The sequence below is a fragment of the Sciurus carolinensis genome, chromosome 8 (assembly GCF_902686445.1).
Source record: "Sciurus carolinensis chromosome 8, mSciCar1.2, whole genome shotgun sequence".
Classification (NCBI taxonomy): Eukaryota; Metazoa; Chordata; class Mammalia; order Rodentia; family Sciuridae; genus Sciurus; species Sciurus carolinensis.
The window spans coordinates 54,848,421-54,866,967 of NC_062220.1; the positions used below are offsets into that span (position 1 = coordinate 54,848,421).

At 37.8% G+C, this 18,547-nt stretch overlaps 1 protein-coding gene across 3 annotated transcripts in view; it reads right to left on the bottom strand.

Annotated features, from left to right (window-relative positions):
- Positions 1 to 340: 340 nt before the first annotated feature.
- The window catches only part of Grm3 (glutamate metabotropic receptor 3), a 204,875-nt gene continuing 186,668 nt past the window's right edge, over positions 341 to 18,547 (bottom strand). For 2 of the 3 annotated variants that reach the window (XM_047562724.1, XM_047562725.1), the window contains 2 exons: positions 13,890 to 14,064; positions 341 to 936 (listed from right to left, as the gene is read on the bottom strand). In XM_047562724.1, the coding sequence (XP_047418680.1) occupies positions 863 to 936; positions 13,890 to 14,064 (249 nt within the window). In that variant the 3' untranslated portion in view covers positions 341 to 862. Of the gene's footprint in view, positions 937 to 12,748; positions 13,185 to 13,889; positions 14,065 to 18,547 lie in introns of those variants that run through there. The other variant, XM_047562726.1, reaches the window with a different exon arrangement.

Sequence of the window (18,547 nt, forward strand, 5' to 3'; positions counted from 1 at the left end):
GAGTCATCAGATTTTTCTGGCAGTTTCTATATTCAGGATGTAGGAGATCTCTCTTTGCCTAAGAGCTCTATTTAGGCAATTCTGGGCTCTCATACAGATGTGACTTTAAAAGAAGAAAAATTAATATGTATGTAATCATCTCAGTAACCAGATACTTATGGTGTCAATTTCTGATCATCGTAATCTGTAGAGAAGTCCAGATCTACTCACAAATCTCTAGCAAGGTAATAACTTGAGCTTAAAGTATGCATGGATGTAAAGAGCAGCAGACAATTTCTTCCAACATTAAAAGTAAAAATGACTTGAAGTACATATATTCAAATTACACTAAGTGATTCAAAAAGGACAAACCATTATCCACCATGCTGGAAAACCTCGAAGGTTTTATTCCCAATAGCTTTACATTAATACAGATGCTTTTTATTTTGTGCTCAGAAAAACAATCTGTTACACATAATGTAACTTTAATATACAACATAGAAACTCATCCTAAATTAGTTACAACAAGGACCTACAAAAAACTTCATAGGAAAAAAAGTTACCTAATATTGCCACCGTATTTTTTTTTTTTTTTTTTTTTTTAGTAGACTGACCCTGTCAGACCCTGTCACCAATGCTCAGCTCTGTAAACAATGGTTATTTCCATGTTCTGGGGAATTGTTAATAATAGGGGCACTAAAATCAGCCTAGAAAGTTCTAGCACATCACTATATACTGTACAGTCCTCAAAAATAATTTATTGTACTGTTTCTAAAAAAAGGTACTAGGGTTGTTCTTTTGCTCTGTTTCCATATTCTGGAGTTGCACATGAGCACGTTTGTCTAACAGTCTAAAAACACAAGAACTGAACTGCAAATCACAATCACAGAGACGAGGTGGTGGAGTCTAGGACTTCCCGCCCATTGCACACCGTCGGGACATACGTGCTTGCGGAGGCTGCAAAACAAAGTGGGACAGAAAACTCAGTTAAGTAGGTCATACAGGCAAGGCATGGATTATCATAGAAACTACTTTAAAATTAAGTTAAAAATTCATTTTAACTTGACTTTGGCTTAATGCTATAGTAGGTCAACTTGCAAAAATATTCTGTTCAAAATGATTTTGTATCTTGGAACATACCTTCACACATCATACCTCCTGTGAAGAGAGAATCTGTAAGCATAATCATTGCTGAAAGAATTCTTTTGTGTTGAAAATTAGCTTTGATAATCTATAAACTGGTAAAAACACAATGCACAAAATTGAAAGTTCAGTCAATTTTCTTATAGCTTGTTATTTACTATTTTCAAAATCTTTAACTAGTTTTGGCATCTTTATCACAAATGACTCCTTCAGGGCCCCTGTCCTGTCATCTGTGAGCTCCACTGCTTTAGAGGAGGGTGATATATATTTTCATTGCCTTTTTTCATGTTGTATTTTTTAAAAATAAGAAGTCTAGGTTAAGAAAATTTTATCTATTTCACTCTTGGTGATTTTTCTTTTCACTGAATGAGGACAAAAACAAGAAGCCTCATTCCCCATGTGATGAAACCACATAGCCAAGAGAATAGGTTAAAGAGATAGCCCAACATTACCTTTAAGGTCTCTGCACATCCGGTTCATTGGTTTGTCTATTTGGACATACTCTGAACAGCAGGGGCTGGTCCTGCAGACACCTGCCAACAGCCCAGATGAAACTGACAAATCATCTGTCCCATCCTTTAAAGATATATGAACTAATATGCTAAAGTGTTCATGTCTGATAGTGGATATGTTGTTGCCCCACAATATTGCATTTCACATAGAAATTTCTTTAAACACAAAGGAGTAAATGTGAATTTTGGGATTATGTGGCATTCAGTGGGATCATGTTCATCAATGTGAACACTGAAATCTTTCAGCAGGTCCACCACTAGGGAAACTAAAGTCCTTCAATTTTGCATTGATAACTTGGGTAGGTATATGAGAAAGCCTCTAAAGTCAGGTCTGTGTGGCTACCTAAATTGATAGCAAAGTCAAGTGGCATACTAACACTTAGAGACATTTTTCATTTTATCATTGTTAAGACGAGGTTCAATTTTCATTACCATAGGAGTCCATTACAACTATGATATCTTTCAGGGCAGAGATAGCACAAGCTACATCTTCTGAAGCTTCTACAATGAAGATATTTTTAACACATTGTATACCAGACAAATGCTTGGTGGAAAGTGGTTGTAATTCCAAATGTGAGGACTTTATTTTATTATTTTCAAAGTATTTTCATTTCTTTATCTATTTCCAGCAATATCAAAGCTAGGGAAGGTAAGAGAAAGCGATAAGGTGAAGTTCAAAATCCAGGTCCCTGGAGACTTAGGGGAGTACGCCTGGTCATTGAAAAAGTGCTCTTTCTGCAGCCCCCTCATATCTAAGCACCTGCTTGATGTCTTCATGTGGATATTTCATGGAAATTTCAAAACCATCATCCAAAGCTGAACTCTTGATTCTGCAACCTGTCCCCATTTAGCCTTCCTTTCCTCGGTAAATGGTCTCATCATCTTACCCAGACAAAATGTCTAAAATTTGTGTTTTTTTTTATTCATTTCTTATCCCACATCAAACCTATTTCAAGATCCTATCAACTCTCTTTGGACACCTGACTACTTCTCTCTCTGTACCCTGGACCAAGCCACCCTTTTCTTTCTCCTGAGTATTGCAATAACTATACCCCTGACATCTCTGTTTCCACTCTTGTCTCCTGGTGATGTTTCCTAAACAGCAGTGAGAATATAGTTATCTCTCTGTATCCCCGGTTCTGCATTCTTGGATTCAACTAACTATAGATAAAAAATATTCAGGAAAAAATGTTTTTGGGTATATACAGATACTTTGGCATTCCCTAAAGAGTACAATATAACAGATATTTATATAGCACTTATGTTGTATTAGGAGTTATAAGTATTTTAGAGATAATTTAAAGTATATTGGAGGATGTACATAGGTTATGTACAAGTATGAGCATCCATGGGTTTGGAGTCCTGAAACCAATCCCCCGTGGATACTGGGGAATGACTGTATTTTTAAATACAAGTCACTACCTATACACTTCCAGTGACTTTCCCTTGTGCCTTACCTCCCTACTCTGGCTTACAAATCCCAGTACAATTTGGGCTATGCCTCTCACATGTTTTCTCTGCCTTTTTGTTTTTGTTCTCCAGCACAGCAAATCTGCTTCTCAACTTTGTGCTTTGCAGTAGCTGTTGCCTCTGCCAGGAACATTTCCTCTCTGATGATCTTGTCTAGCTCCTTCTTGTCATCTGCATCTGACATATCACCTCCCCAGAAAGACTGTTATCAGGTCACCTAGTCTAAAGCAGCCAGTCAGTGACTCTGTCGCATCACCCAGTTTTAAAACAGACTAGCCTCATTGTTTCTGCCTGATTTTTTCATGCTTATCATTTCTTTTTGTTGCTGTTATTGTTAGTATCCATACTCTTGACCAGAAAATATGTGGGTGCTTTGCTTGTCTGTTTCATCACTTTATTTATCTCTAATGTGGACCATGGTGTAGAGCTTTAAAACAATTTCCTGAATGATCATATAACTATTTGCATTTATATGCAAAGAATGAGGAAGCCAAAGGAAGTTTTAAGAAGGCAATGGCCTACATAGGTGAGGCCTCTAAGCAACCTTTTTTTGGGGGGACAGGTGGGCCTTTCTGTTTCTCAAACCTCTTTGTGGTGATGACCATCATCTACTCTTGCAAAGAGAACTGGCTCAGGCAGTGAGCTCCCAGTAGCAAGCATGCTGCCGTTGACATTTTGACTAATCCCTTTATCTTTCCCAGGATCAAGTTTTATTATTTCTGTGCAGGATTTTCATTTTTTGAGATTGAAGAGGAATGATGTGTCATGAGGGTAAGTCAAGGAGAGCAGAGGACTGGTGTGCAAATGCCCCTGTCTACCTTAGACTCGTCTAAGACCCCTTCTTACCCACATTTCTTATGATTGTATCAGAAACCTATTCTGATGTTCCCAGTCCTATCATGAAACTTGTCACGGCTCTTTTGAAATCAGTTTGCTCTGTGCATTCTGATTGCTTAAACATCAGGTGTATTTTGATTAGGTAGGAAGTACAGGGGCTACAAAAGCTAGCAACTGCATGGTTTAAATATTCTTCTCCTATACACCCTATGGACATCATTTTGGAGTTTATAGAAGAACTTTGAGTAATCTACCTGCTCCACAGGGACAGTAAAAGGAATGCCCAAAGTCAGAATATCTAAACTCTTTGTGAGGAAGTTAATACACATGCTTATAAGAAATAACACCAGCAAAAACACCCACAAGACATCTTCTGCAAGTATTTTTTCCCCTAGATTCTTTGTAGCATGTTGAAGGAAACTCTACCTTATATTTTTCTGCTTCTCTTTTATTGTTTCATCTGTAGCTTTTGTAATACATTTTATTATGTAAAAAAATCTCATTTTTGCACATGCTGCTGAATATAGTAGAGAAAATTATTGTTTTATGAGTTTATTACCTCAATTATTTTGCCTTTCATAAATATTTTACATGTGCCTCCCATATTAGCCCATCTGTTATTCCCCAAGGTAGTGAAATATGTGGAAGAGCAGAGTACTATCATTTTTGTGTGTGTTTGTGATGAGCTTTTGCTATTGTTCTGATGAAATTCTCATGAGATTTTTAATGGTGTAAGTTTAGCCCATTTTCTTAAGTGCGGTTAAGCAGATTTCTGTAATCATCCTGCCAGAAATAAGAAGCGAGCAGGCCTATTTTTGGCTTTCCTGGGACTTGGGGTGAGCAGCAGCTGTTAGTTACTGTAGGCTAAGGTGGTGCTTTTTGCCATTCAAAGAGAAAACCGAAGATAGCTGAAAAAGACCTCATAAGTTTCACTATTGATCACAAAAGGGCAATTTACGCCCATTAAAAGGCATAATTTGCTTCACAAACTTGGTGGAGCATTGGAGATCAATGCAGCCAAGTGGCAGCTTTTTTTCGCTCTGTGAAATACACTAGTAATGCATTGGCTGACTGGGCTTTGTTGAAAATGACCACTTTTTTCAGGTAACTGGTCCCCCAATCAATGCTAAACATATTTACTTAATAGATTCTTATGGGTGCCAAGTCTGTTAAGTCAATTTAGTGATTGAGATGTTCCTGAGAATCAGCGTCTTACTATAACTCTGTACTACATCACAGTCAGAAGAAAATAAAATAAACATTTCAACAGAACAGACATTCCAGTTTGTGTCCATCTGTTCCATTTCCTTGTTCCCAGTGACCCCAGCATGTCTGCTTGTTTAGATGTAATGTTATGATCAGGGGATCCACTTTCCTCCAGCCAGAGGTTGCCTTGTCCTCCTGCTTTTTCATTGAGTCTGTTTCCTTAATGGTCACCTTAATTTCACTTGACCTATTTCAGAAGAAGTTCACCCGCTGATGAACATGTGTTGTCTGGGAAGATGAGGACACCGTTAGCTACAGGGTGCTTAGTCTCATCATCTCAGAGACTGCACAGTGGAGATGGAGAATTCATTATTACGAAGCGCAGACTGACTTCTTAGGACGTGTTTCCTCTTTATGATCCAAGTAATGATCTTGAACTATTTACAGCAGGTTAAGATGAAATCATATCCCTTATGCTGTGGGGTAAAAATTAACAAACCCAAGATTTAGTTTCCAAATGAGGAGTTGGAACTGTATGAAAGCAAAGTCTTCTTCATCCCAGGATTCTTTTCTTTTAAGATTCACAGAAAGAGAAAATATGTTGTGTACCATTTTTAGGATCCACGATTCATCTTAATTACCATATCAGCAGAAGTTTCACTTGGTTTTCAACTAAATACGTCACACCATTGTTGCTGCATCAGGCTGTTTTTTTTCGATTATGTTCTTTTACTCTCTGCTCCCTCCCCCAAGAAGTACAAAGTGGATTTCTGGTAAGTAATTGGTAAATGAAAGGACTCCATACATTTATGCACTGTGTTTCTGATTCTGCACTTTTCTTAGCACCTCTTAGTTGCCCAACATTCGCTTTTCTATCCAAATATGGATAGAAATTCATTCAAGGATCAGAAGCTCGTTCACCCAGAGGCTCAATAAATCAATGTAAGCTGCATACGCTACTATGCCTAGGGATCAAAGTCTGAAGATGAAAGTGTTAAACTGTAATAAAATTATGACTGGCATCAGCCCTTTTTTCTAGTGAGGCTAATCCTGTTAGCTTCACCTTCAAATTATACACAGTAACTAAACACTTTATTAGCTCCCCCTTCCATCACCCTATCTGAGCCACCAACATTTGGGCTATGCAATAGCTTCAGAAGTGATTTCTCTGCCTGCTCCCTATGTTATAGTCTACCATACAGCCAAAGCGATGCTTTTCAGGTCAGGGCATGCCACACCTCTGATGAAACTCCTCTAGGGCTTTCCCATTTCTTTTAATAGATAAGTGAAAGTCCTTACAATGATTTCCAAAGTCTACACAATTTGCTCCTTCTCTGTTCTCATCTCCTCTCACATTTACCCTGTATGGTTTTCTGTGGTGACCTTGGCCTCTTTGGTGTCTTCCCAACTTTGGGCCTTTGTGTTCACTGCTCTACCTGCCTGGAACATCATTCCTTCAGACGCCAGCATGACTCATTTCCCTTGTTTCCTTTATGTCTGCTCAAATGTCATTTTATCCAAGAGGCCTTTCCTGGTCACTCAAAAAGATAAATAAATAAATAACTCCCTGTGTTTCCGTTGTGGCTTATTTATCCATTCCCCCACCATTCATGTCTCTGCATCATTTATCAACACCTGATATATCAGATGTTGTTGTTTTATCCGTCTGTGCTCCTCCTCTGCTTTAATAGAAGAGCACACACTATGTGTGTAGAATTTGTCTGTTGTGTTCATTACCATATACTTGGTGCTAGAGCTTAGCCCAGGTTCAAAGAGTTTCCTCAGTGAATGAGTGAATTGAAGATGAGTCATATCAGATTCTTACATTTACCTGGTAAGTAAAAAAAAAAAAAAGCCTCTGAAATTGTACTAGGTAAGACAGACATTCCACCTTGTCCCCCCTATATTTTTCACATGAGTAGGGCAAAAAATATGTATGAAAAATAAGTGTAGCCTATTTTTCAAGGTGTATAGGCATACAAGGCTCTCCATGTAGGGATATTCTCCAGGGAATTTCACTTAAAAAAAAGAAGTAGGAAAGAGAAATTGAGTATGATAAATCAGTATTATCTTTTGCTTGCCTGTTTTAACGTATAGAAGTCAATGCATGGGCAATAGTTAATTGTATAATATTTTCTTTTTAAAACTAGTATCTATATAGTTGTGAGAATGTTATCATGTTCTCAAAGACATTTAATAAATTCAGGGTTACTTGAAAATGTTTGACTATAGTTAATCTCTTGTACAATGTTGAGCTCTCTGGTTTAGGAACTCTTTATGACTTTTACATTGTTCAAATGTACAGGACAGAAGAGGGAAATATGCAGTGTAATTCAAGAAAGGATACTTGCTTTAAAAGGATCATCAAGTGAGAAATTGTGCCTTTGACATAAACATTTATCCAGTCACTACTGGCTAATGATATTCTTTTATTTGTCTTCAGTGAATCACATTGTCTGAAAAGCTTTGTGGGTAGCCCCTCTGGAAGGTCATCCCTTTTCCATGTGCAGTGTGCTTCTGTGGAGCCCTGGGGTCTCCAATGGACTTGATCTGTGCTGTGGAACTCCCTAGCATGGGATTTTTGAGAGGATATAAGTCTGCACTGTGCTGACTGAACGGGATGCTGTTCAGAGGCGAAGGGAGAACTTTTAACTTAAAAAAGAGATCTGTGAATTTGTAGAGGCTAAGATTCTCATTGTCAAAATAGACTCTGAGTTGAATTTTGTAACTGAACTGAGGCAGAAAATTCAGGAAGGCCAGAATAGTGATAGAACAACTTTTGAGAGTTGTATTTATGATTTCAGTTGCCAAATTCCTTAAAGTATATAATAGATAAGGCCCTGGCTTTCTCATCGGGAAATGTTATTAGAATAAATGATCATTAGTAACCCTTCTAGCTCCAATCTCTGTGGTCACTGTTATTATAGAAAGTGGGCTATATTTGCTTAAGGGAAAAAAAAAAAAACCCAAAACCTAGCAAAATATTAAAGGTAAAGGAAAGTAATTTAAGGGTTGGAAAAGAGCAGTAATGAGAAAAAACATGGTGGTCTTGAATAGAATAGAGAGAGATTTAAACATGAACTCTTGAATACAGGTGGGATTCCCCATTATACCCAGAGTCTCTATTCTTCTGTCCCCGATTAGGGAAAAAACAAAAGGGAATGGGATGAGAATCTCAGGAATGCTGTGGACTTTTCAAGAGGAAAAATGGATTGACACCTATTTGAATTAGATGCACTAGGTTCTTTTGCCTGGAAACAGATGGCTTAACTTTCTGACTGCTCTAGCCTCCCCCTGAATTGTCCACTGAAGATATTTGTTTATAATATACTCATTCTGTGGTGAAGAAGATGGTTAGTTCAGTCTGTGTTACCGGATAACTTGCTAATTAGCCTGGTCAGGCTAGTTCATGGTGTCATTAGGGTACTCCCTAAACTTAAGAGTGTAGGTTATGCTGCTGTGTCTCTGGAATTGCAGCGTAGAGAAGAAACTTGGGTATTATGTGGTATTTTCTTTTCTTTTATAAAGTCATATTCAGACTTCAACAATGGCTTGCCCCCTGCTAACTAGGGCATCTTCAAAGGCTCAGCCATTGATAAGTACAAAGTCTTGTCCTTATGCACTTGCTTTCAGTAGCTATAGTTCTGTGGGAATTATGCTGTGATTCTAGAAGACTGTTCATTTGATCTTTTTATAATACTTTCATTTTGTAATGTGAAAATACTTTGTAATAAAGAATAACTATTAATTGAGCAGTTCACACATTAGCATCCTGACAGGTGACTTTCTGAATAAGGTTTTGGCAGAGGAAATCAATTTCTATGTGCCTACAGTCCCTCAGGGACCCAAATCTGGGCATTGCTAGTTAACAGAAGGCTCTTGACTAATTGTAATGATAATGACACACATACATCTAAATAATCACCATGAGCAAGAGAAATGCATATCTCTGTAGTACCAAATGTGGGTACAAAATAGCTCTGCATAGTACGGGGCTCACTTCATTTCCACCTCTCTCCCTAATCTATGCTGATACAAAAGCATATTAATACCAACATCCTGACCTGCACAGTTCCTTACATGACATAACCTCATGTACACATCCAGTTTGTCTCCTTCAATATTTTGCAGTTCCACTTAGCATTTCCAGCATGTAGTTTTGATTGCCTGTCTTTGGGAACCAGCTCTGAGCAGAACAGAATAAAAAATGACCTCTTTTCTTTTTCATCCCAAAACAAAGGATGTTTGCTTATGTGTGTGGGTGTAGAAGCAGCATTGTAAGGATGCATTTAGGATGCCAGGGTCTCTGAGTTATACTGCCATTGGAAGGAACGTGTTCACTTTTAGGAGCATCTATCCTGGAGGGGCCCAGAGAAAGCTTGGGAAATAACTGAATGGTTATATGACCACAGACATCACAAGGCCAGGAAAGAGAGAATACCACTCCCTCTCTGAGCCCCATGTCTGCTTCCTCTGTAAAGCTCATTTAAGATGACCTGTTTGTGCTGTGCTCCTATCAATGGATAAAGTAAACAAGAATGTTTCAGTTAGGTTTCTCAAAATATTTTCTCCTGGACCACTTCCACTGAAGCAGCTGGGTTATCTGTTACAAACCAGATTTCTGGCCTTTGCCCCAGACCACAAAAATTGGTGTATCTATGGGTGGGGCCAGAGAATCTCCATTTCAAAGATGTTACTTTTTGTACACAAATGTTTGGAAACCATTGACCTATGATTAATGAAGAAGAGATAAAGTTTCATTTATATTCATTCTGACTTCCATTATATATAATTAATAGATATAACTTGAATTGTTCTCTTTTGCACATAGTAATGCATGAAACATTTCTCAAATGGTGCATTTTCCAAGATGTCCTTAACCATATTCTTTCTTCCATGCCTGCTTCTCAGTTTGGTCATATCACTTTCTTGAAGAAATGTTTCAGCCTTAATAACCCAATACCAATACTATTTCTGTTATTAACCACTTTAGTTACTGTCAAAAGACTAACCTAGACTTCAAAGAACTGTGGTATATTTGCCATTCTCTTGTCAGAGAACTAACTGGCAATTAATGTGGTCACACCTTGAAGTCTGGGTGACTTCTTGGTATCATTATAGAGAGCATGCATTTTATTTAGATTATACATGTAGTCATTCCTCTATATTTGTAGGTTTTGAATCCACAGATTCAACCAACTGCAGATCAAAAATATTTGGAAAAAATTGTATCTGTATTTAACATGCACAAACATTTTCCTTGTCATTGCTCTCTAAACAACACTATAACAACTTTTTACATACTATTGTATTAGGTATTATAAATAATCCAAAGATGATTTAAAGTATATGAGAGGGTGTGTGTAGATTATATACAAATATTGCACCATTTTGTAGAAAGGACTTACTTAGATTTTGGTATCTTTGGGAAGGTGCTGGGGGGTGGTGTCCTGAAATCATGAATACCAAGGGATGAATGCAATTTATATTGAATGTTTCTGATATTGTTGCTGGTTTTGGACTTATTTTCTTTAGAGATGAAAGAAATACTCCAAGTATGGATGAGAGTAAACTGGTAACAGAGGGTTATACTCTGTCCTTTCCACATGTTATGTCTTATTCCTGCATAACATTCTCTTAACTTAAATGTCTTAAAATGACCACTAATTTATTATTACCCATGGTTTTGTGAGTCAGGAATTCAGGTAGGGCTTGGATGGGCAGTTGCTTTATAAGGCTTTGCCTGGCATTCTTCTATGGCTTCTGCTGATATTGAGCTGATCTGGAAGATACATGATGTTTTATTCTTATTCTTTGCACCTTGGTGGGAAATCTCTTCATGTGGTCTCCCAGAAAGCATTCTTCATAAAAGAGGAAGTAGAAATTGATCTGGCCAGGACACTGTACAGTATGACTGGTGCCATATTTAGTCATCAAATAACCTCATGATAGAGGTTGTCCAGATTTAAGGGGAAAGATATAGACTGATTTATTATTATGCCACATTCCCTGAATTCTAACTCAATCCAGGCCTATGCTCTTTTTGGGGATTACAGCAATTTGAAAATAATTAATCCTATTTTCTATTCTATTTTCTTTTTAAAAGCACCAAACACATTAAGTAAATTTCATGATCCATTAATGAGTTATATTCCATAGAATGCAAAAACACTGCCCTAGACATTAAGCTTCATATGGAGTACACAGAGATTAAAAAATTTCTGGTATATACTAGGTACTCAATAATTTAATGAAAAATATGAATTTTATGATAATAGTTCTAACTTATTAAAATGGAAATGATTATAACTACAAGTCAGGAAATCCAAGGTCAACTCCTAACTCTTAAATGATTGTATATCCTTGAGGAATAACTTCAAATCTCAATTTTCTTACTGACAAAATAGAACTTTTGATATCTGGTATTCATGAGGATAAAATTAGTTCATAAATGCAAAACTGCTTTGAATAAGAGAAATAGAATTACAAATAACAGCTGAATGTATTTGTTACTTATGCACTTTGAAATGCATAGGTATATTAATTTTTCATTTTGTTACATAGTATGACTTCATTGGTTTGGATTAATTAATTAGGGTAATACTGCTGAAACACCAAAGTCTGAATTTAGATCTTTTATGAGGAAGAAAATTTATTTAAAGTATCATTGAGTAATAGAATAGTCTAAAAATGTTGGGTTGAGTAGACACCTACCTGGAAGCACTATTTGGATCATATCCGGTTAGCATATTGAGCAATAGCTTAGGCAGGTCCATTGCAGTAGGTACATTGTTTTTTGTGTAAAAGGATATTTCTGAATCTCTGAGGAAAGACTTGACTGGGTAAAATGCCCTTGTTGTCTCTTCAGGAATTTATTCATTCCCAGTGTATATATTAGAAAATGCTATCATTTCTGAACTATTGGTCTGGATTTATGAGATTTTGAACAAAGTCTGTGGAAGAGTTAAGGATTTGCTAACTTTTTCTAGTACCAACTAAAGCTTTGAGCTCTCAACAGAGGCCAGAGGTAACTCATCCTGCACAGGGCAACCTCCCTTCACCCTCCTTGTAAAGTCTACCAAGAACCTAGCATCATGAGAGCTTTCCCAACTTTATTTCTGGGAGAAGTTGCATGATACTGTGTTTAGGTCACTGACTTTGAAATCAGAGGTTTTGACCCTAAAAATCTGCTTCAGCCACTTTTAAAATGTGTGAGCCTGATTGGGTTTCTTCACTTTAAAGAGCTATGAACATTAAATAAAATATAGAGTGCACACACACACAGTATTTAGCAAAGGGTCCAACACACAGAAAATAACACATAATTCCTGTTAAATGTTATTCTTGTTTATTGCCAATTCTTTCTTGTCTGGACTAGCTATCTGTTAGAATTAGGCTATGAAGGAAGACTTTTTGCTGAAGAAATAAGCATGTTTCTTTATTTTACAGGTCTTACCATATCTTGGGATTCAACCATTGTGAAACCTGGGGATTTAACTGGAAAGACAGTAAGTCCCCCCCCACCCCACAGCAGCTGAGGAGCTATGGTAGATACAGTGCATCACTGAACACATGGGCTCAGCCTGCCAGTCTTCCCTCTGTTTGCTGGGGGAGGGTTGCGCTGTTAAATTCTGTACTTTGTTGAAGAAATTGGGGCACTGATGTGATTGCTCACCCTGTGATGCTGAGTTATTTTGAAGTATCCTTTCTAATTGACTGGAGGCAAAATTGTGAAGTAGTCATTTGTCTCAGTCACTTCTAGTCCTCTCTCCCTCCTCATGGCTCCACTTCCCTTCTTTCTCCTCTCCCGTGTGTCAGTGCATTTCTCTTACCGAATACCATAAATTAGCTGAGGTGGTTTAAAAGGCTGTCCCCTTCAGGTACATTTGTGCTTTAGAAAACTCTATAAAGAATTAAGTCACTGATTCTCGAAGGATAGTGTTTCAGACATCTGCCGGCCAGTAGGAGAGGGATCTTTGGATTGGGGAGATGTCCTGGGGTCCTTCAGTTCTTACTGCCTTCTCAGCTGGCTCTCAGCTGAAAAAACATGGTGTCATTGAAATAAGAAAATCTATTCCAGCATTTTCCAAGCTGTGTTCCATGGGAAGTGAATTGGGTATAGTGTGGTCAAATACTTTTAAGAAACTTGGAATAACATTGTGAATAAACACATTTCTTTGCTGTAGAGATTTCTCAAAACCTTTAGTAGGCTCGTGGTAAAGGAAGTACTTTAAACTTTGAAGAGGGTATTTAGGATGTAGCATTTCCCATCTTATTTGATTATCTTCCCCTTTCATTTTTCAGGAAGAACCCTCAGCATCTAATTGGCATGTAACATACTTTGCAAGCACCAAACTTGACCAACCCTCTAGTCCAATGAGTAAACTGAGGCAGGGAGAAATATCTTGCTTAAGGTAACCAATTAAACTGATTGCTGAACAAGATCAGAGGTCAGGTTATTTGGCTGCACAACAGGGTCAAAAATCCTCAATACAGTTATAGGTCAAATGTCTTTCTTCCCTTAGTCTGTACATAGTGCCCAAACAGAAGTTTGACTCTCCTATGCTCCACCATATCTACAACTCTTAAGAAAATACCTGACACATAGGTATTGTATGAATTAGTGCTTACTAAGATTGAATTGAGATTGCTCATGGGGCAGACATAAGTTGCCTATTCCAGTCAGCCTATTCTCCACTATGATGTTACGTAAGAAAGAGTCAGTGTTGAGTCCATACTTACACTGAGAATATGTGGTTCCTGTTCCACTGACACTGAACCTGTTGAGGTGCAGTCTGTGTGTAACCACATTCTTCTGGGGTTGGAACAGGATGATGTGCACCTTGGGTGCAAACAAACAACCCAAGACCACAAAGCCACTCAGGCTAACGGAGATGCACATGGTTGTCGTCTGCACCTACAAGACAAGAAAGGTTTGACTAGTAAGTGTATTCTGCAAATTCAAGCTGCTTGCCAGCTAAAGACAGGACTAAAGAGAGCAAAGAGAGAAACCAGAATCAGCCATAGTTGTATACTTATTATAGCCAAATCCAGATCATATTGGATCTTCTGTGTTTACAATATCATGGAAACATTGTTGAGGATTTATTTATACGTAAACTCCCTTTGTGTGGGTTACTTCTGAATGGTTGCCAAGACTTAACAGGAATTTTCTTTTCTTTTTTTATTTCTATAAAGATATTTATGCAGAACCACTGAAGTCAAAATCTTTAATAGTAAAACATAAGTATTCAATGAAGAGACCAGATTGCTGATGGTTTCAGTCAATGAACTTGGCTTACTTAAGTTTGACTACATTATGAATCAATTTGGGCTTTAACATTTTCCCATCTTCCTTTCCTGCTGGGAGCTCTATCAGCCACTGGCTTTCCTACATGATATTGGAAGACACTGTAAACTTTTCTCTGTGTTAGTATTCCTTTTACATATTTTGTTGGAATCTTTCTGAATTTTTTACCTCAGGTATTCACCATTGATCTTTGTATTCTCTAGGTTTCTATAATCCATCCTTGAAAGAATGTTTACTCCTCCCCTCTTTGCTTTCCTGGAAGTGTTCCTTGGAGTGTGGACTATCATCTCTTCTCCTTCTTTTGCTCTCTTCTCTGATTTGATCATTTCTTCTGGCTTCTGTTTCCACAGATTTACTGGAAAGTTATGCATTGTACCCCACTTATTTTTATCACCTTCAGTACTGAACAATGAGAAATTAATGACTTCTGCTATTTTTGTGAACACTGACCACATATACTCAGAGATTTCTTAGCATTCTAGAGTAATTTTGGTTTATTTTTTTTCTCTTCCTCCTAAGGCAAATTCTTTTATCAAATAGCATAATTTTTAGTGCCCAAAAGTCTATAATTTTCCTTTCTAATCAAGAAAAGCTGAACTGAAAACTGAACAATTAATTGGAGAAGTCACATGAATTTAAAGGCTTCATTCTGGTTTTTATTTAAATAAAAAGATTCAGGGTATGTTTGTGGTATGTATATATGCATGTATATGTGTGTGCATTCATGCGTGTGTGTGTGTGTGTGTGTGTGTGTGTGTGTGTGTGTGTGTGTTGGGAGTGGTGGTGCTGGGGCTCCAACACAGGACTTTGCACGTGCTAGGTAAGTGCTCTACCATGGAGTTACACCACCAGCTGATGATATATTTCTTTAGACCCTACTTTCATTTTAAATGCTGAAAGCGTACTTCATCCTTAACTCTTGCCTTCCTTAACTCTCCCAGTGCCCTCAAATTTCAGGCTCCTTTCCCTTTTGCCAGCTTCTCAGAAAAAAAGGCTACTATCCAATTCTAGGATGTAAAACCATGATAAATCTGTTACAGTTTGTTTCATTTTACATATATATGTAACAAGGGTTTTAGAATTGTACTTCTTTTACCTCAGTTTTGACTGTGAAGCTAATATAAGAGACGGCATATGTCATACTGGGGAGAGACAAATACAAATATGTGAATTTTTAAGGAAAACTTTTCTAAAGATATTTTTATGTTCAAAGTTCTCACACTTTAAGACATCATAAGGAGCTGGGGGGTGTGCATAGCTCAGTGATAGAATGCTTGACTTGCATGCATTAGGCCCTGGGTTCCATCCCCAGCATCTTTTCCCCAACTAAGACATTATAAGAAGAGGAGAGGAGAGGCCTTTAGAAGGAGATCATGGAAAAAAAACTTCACAATGAATTCTATGCGCACACTTAAAGCCTAGTGAGGAGTGTTTCAATGTGGCCATTCCAGGAAGAATCTGGTGTCTCTACAGGAGGAGGATGTCCTGAATTGGCACCGGATTCCTGCTCTGGAAATCTAGAAGGTGAGAAAATGCTAATCACCTTAGTGGCATTGCACAGAGACTTGCTACTATATTGAGATATTCCAGTACTATAAGAATTTATTAAAGCAAAGGATATGTGAATTGTACACATGGACAAAATGGGCTACACAAGAGCCATCCTGGGTAGTCCTGGGCCAATGTGGAGGAGCCTGACACTTTCACAGAAAGAGGTTAAAGGTATACAGCTGGGTGCCTTGGGACTGAGTAAGGAAACAAAAGAACTCAGACTAGAGAATTGCCAGCCAACTCACTCAGTGACCTTCTGAAGAAAAAGACTAGAAGAGAAGCACAATTTGCAAGATCATAAGAAAATACCTTTAATTCATCTTCTAGTCATCCTAAGGATGCATCTTTAACCACTTGTGAATTTTGAGATGATAAAACCATCCAGCTACATAAGAACTGTCCTACTTATTTCTTATTGCTCTTCAATCGGCGTCAAGAGGGAAATAGCAATTGGTGAATTGGGAAATACAAAGGAGAAGTCAACCACTGAAGGCTATTGCCCCAATGCAGGCCAGACCTCAGGAGGAAATGAAAATTTATGTTAAGATATGATTTCAATAATTACATAGGTCTAGACATTTTAATTTATTAAAAGAGATGATTTCCAGTTGAAAAATGGTTATATACTTAAGAGCATACAAATTCATAGATTTGCCAAGGTCATGAGTATTTTCTTTCACTGTTCTCTCCCTAGCATCAGAGTAGTATCTAACATATGGTTACACTCAACATTTGAATATGTCTACTGGAATTTCCATTCAGGGGAGGGGCATGATTATCCTCACTAATACTAAACGGATGAGCTGAGGCAGAACCAAAGCTATGCTTTGATCATGGTTGGTATGTCATATTTATTCAATATGCCTGTTGTAAATTTAAGATCTTTAAAAAAAATTTTTTTTGAATCTACAAAGCCCAAGTATCAGCCTCATAGTTTCAGTTACCCCGTTCCTTCCATGTCACACTCTTAACAATCTGTATTTATCTACAATTCTATGTTCTGACTCTTTGTACACTGGCAGTCCATACTACTCTGTTTTTATTTCCCTCAACTCCCAACAACGTTTGACATGGTCAGTCATGTCTTTTTTGGCTCCCTGGTCCCATCATCTTCCCTCACTGACTGCTACTTGACTTCAAGTGAGGAAGTGTCCCAGACCTCAGTTTTGGGCTCTCTTTTTCATCTCATTACATTCCATGACTTAAATACCTGCTAGAGTAATTATATCCAAATATTTATTATGAGTTCAGGCCTATCCTCTGTTCTATATATTCTTCTGGATATATAATAGGCCTATAGGGATTAATATGTAAGCAAGATTTGATCCCCTTCCTCAAACATCTCTATTTGAGTAAGTGACACAAAACATCACCCATCTGTGCAAGTCAGAACCTGGGAATTGTCTTTGATTTTGCCATTGCCCTTACACCCACACATCCAATCCAACAGCAAGTTCTGTTAGTTCTGTTGGGAGGTAGTTCTCTGTCTGTGACTCATGTTTCCATATATCTTGCAAGCAGAGGCTCTGACTGTTCTGAATTTTCTTTGCAAGTATACTTGTATAGCAGTGAGTTTTTGAAGATGGACATAGTGCTCACCTCTACAGCCAAGGGCCATCATACAACCATGTGAGCATTAGAACTCAGGACCACTGCAAAGACTGACACTGGTTACTATTATATAAAACTTTTCAGGCTAACTTGCCACCTTGTAAAAAGAGTAAAATCTCAGGCAGTCTTTGATAATTTTGGCAATGAGGATGGAATACCAACAGAGACATGACTTTGTAAAAAAGGAAGTATAAGGGCAGATTAATAGGATTTTAGGAAAGTTCATGAGAATCAGTAGCAAACATGTTCACAAAACTGTATGGTCAACTGGGAATAAAAAACACCCCACTTCATTGCCTACTAATGAGGAATATTTGAGGGTGGGGGTTGAAGGAATATTCGGGGGTAGGGGTTGGAGTAATAAGAAGTAATTTCAAAGAGAGCTGTTGGACCCGCACTCTGACTGTCACCAACTCCCCTCTGGAAGGAAGCGTGGGATGAATTTCTCCCCAGTAGGATTCAGAAAATTTGTCCTGAGTGGGCAGAAAGGTCCACTCCCTTTCATATGAAAGTTGCAGAGATAAGCATCTATGCTGAGCCTAGAAAGAGGGATCTTCAGAGAAGGCAGAAACCCAATGAATTCTGGTTACAGAAAAGGAGCATCAGTTCTCATGATGAGACTTCCCTAAGGCAGAAAAACTTTGGAGGAAATCATAGATGAAGTAGCAATTAGTATTTGGGCACTTACTCATCTGGATTGGGTTTATAGTGATGCCAAAGGTACTGTATTGAAGAATGAGAAACAGATGCAAAGAAATCTAGATAAATTCATGCAATAAAGGTGCTCTGGAAAACTTCCTTAGCTCTAAAGTTAAAACCAGACAAGATTCTAAGAAATGATGAAACAGTAAATGCCATGGATTAAGGTGGCTATCTTTAAAAATACAGTTATTGCTATGTGAGCCAAGGTCAAGATAGTTGAAGTATA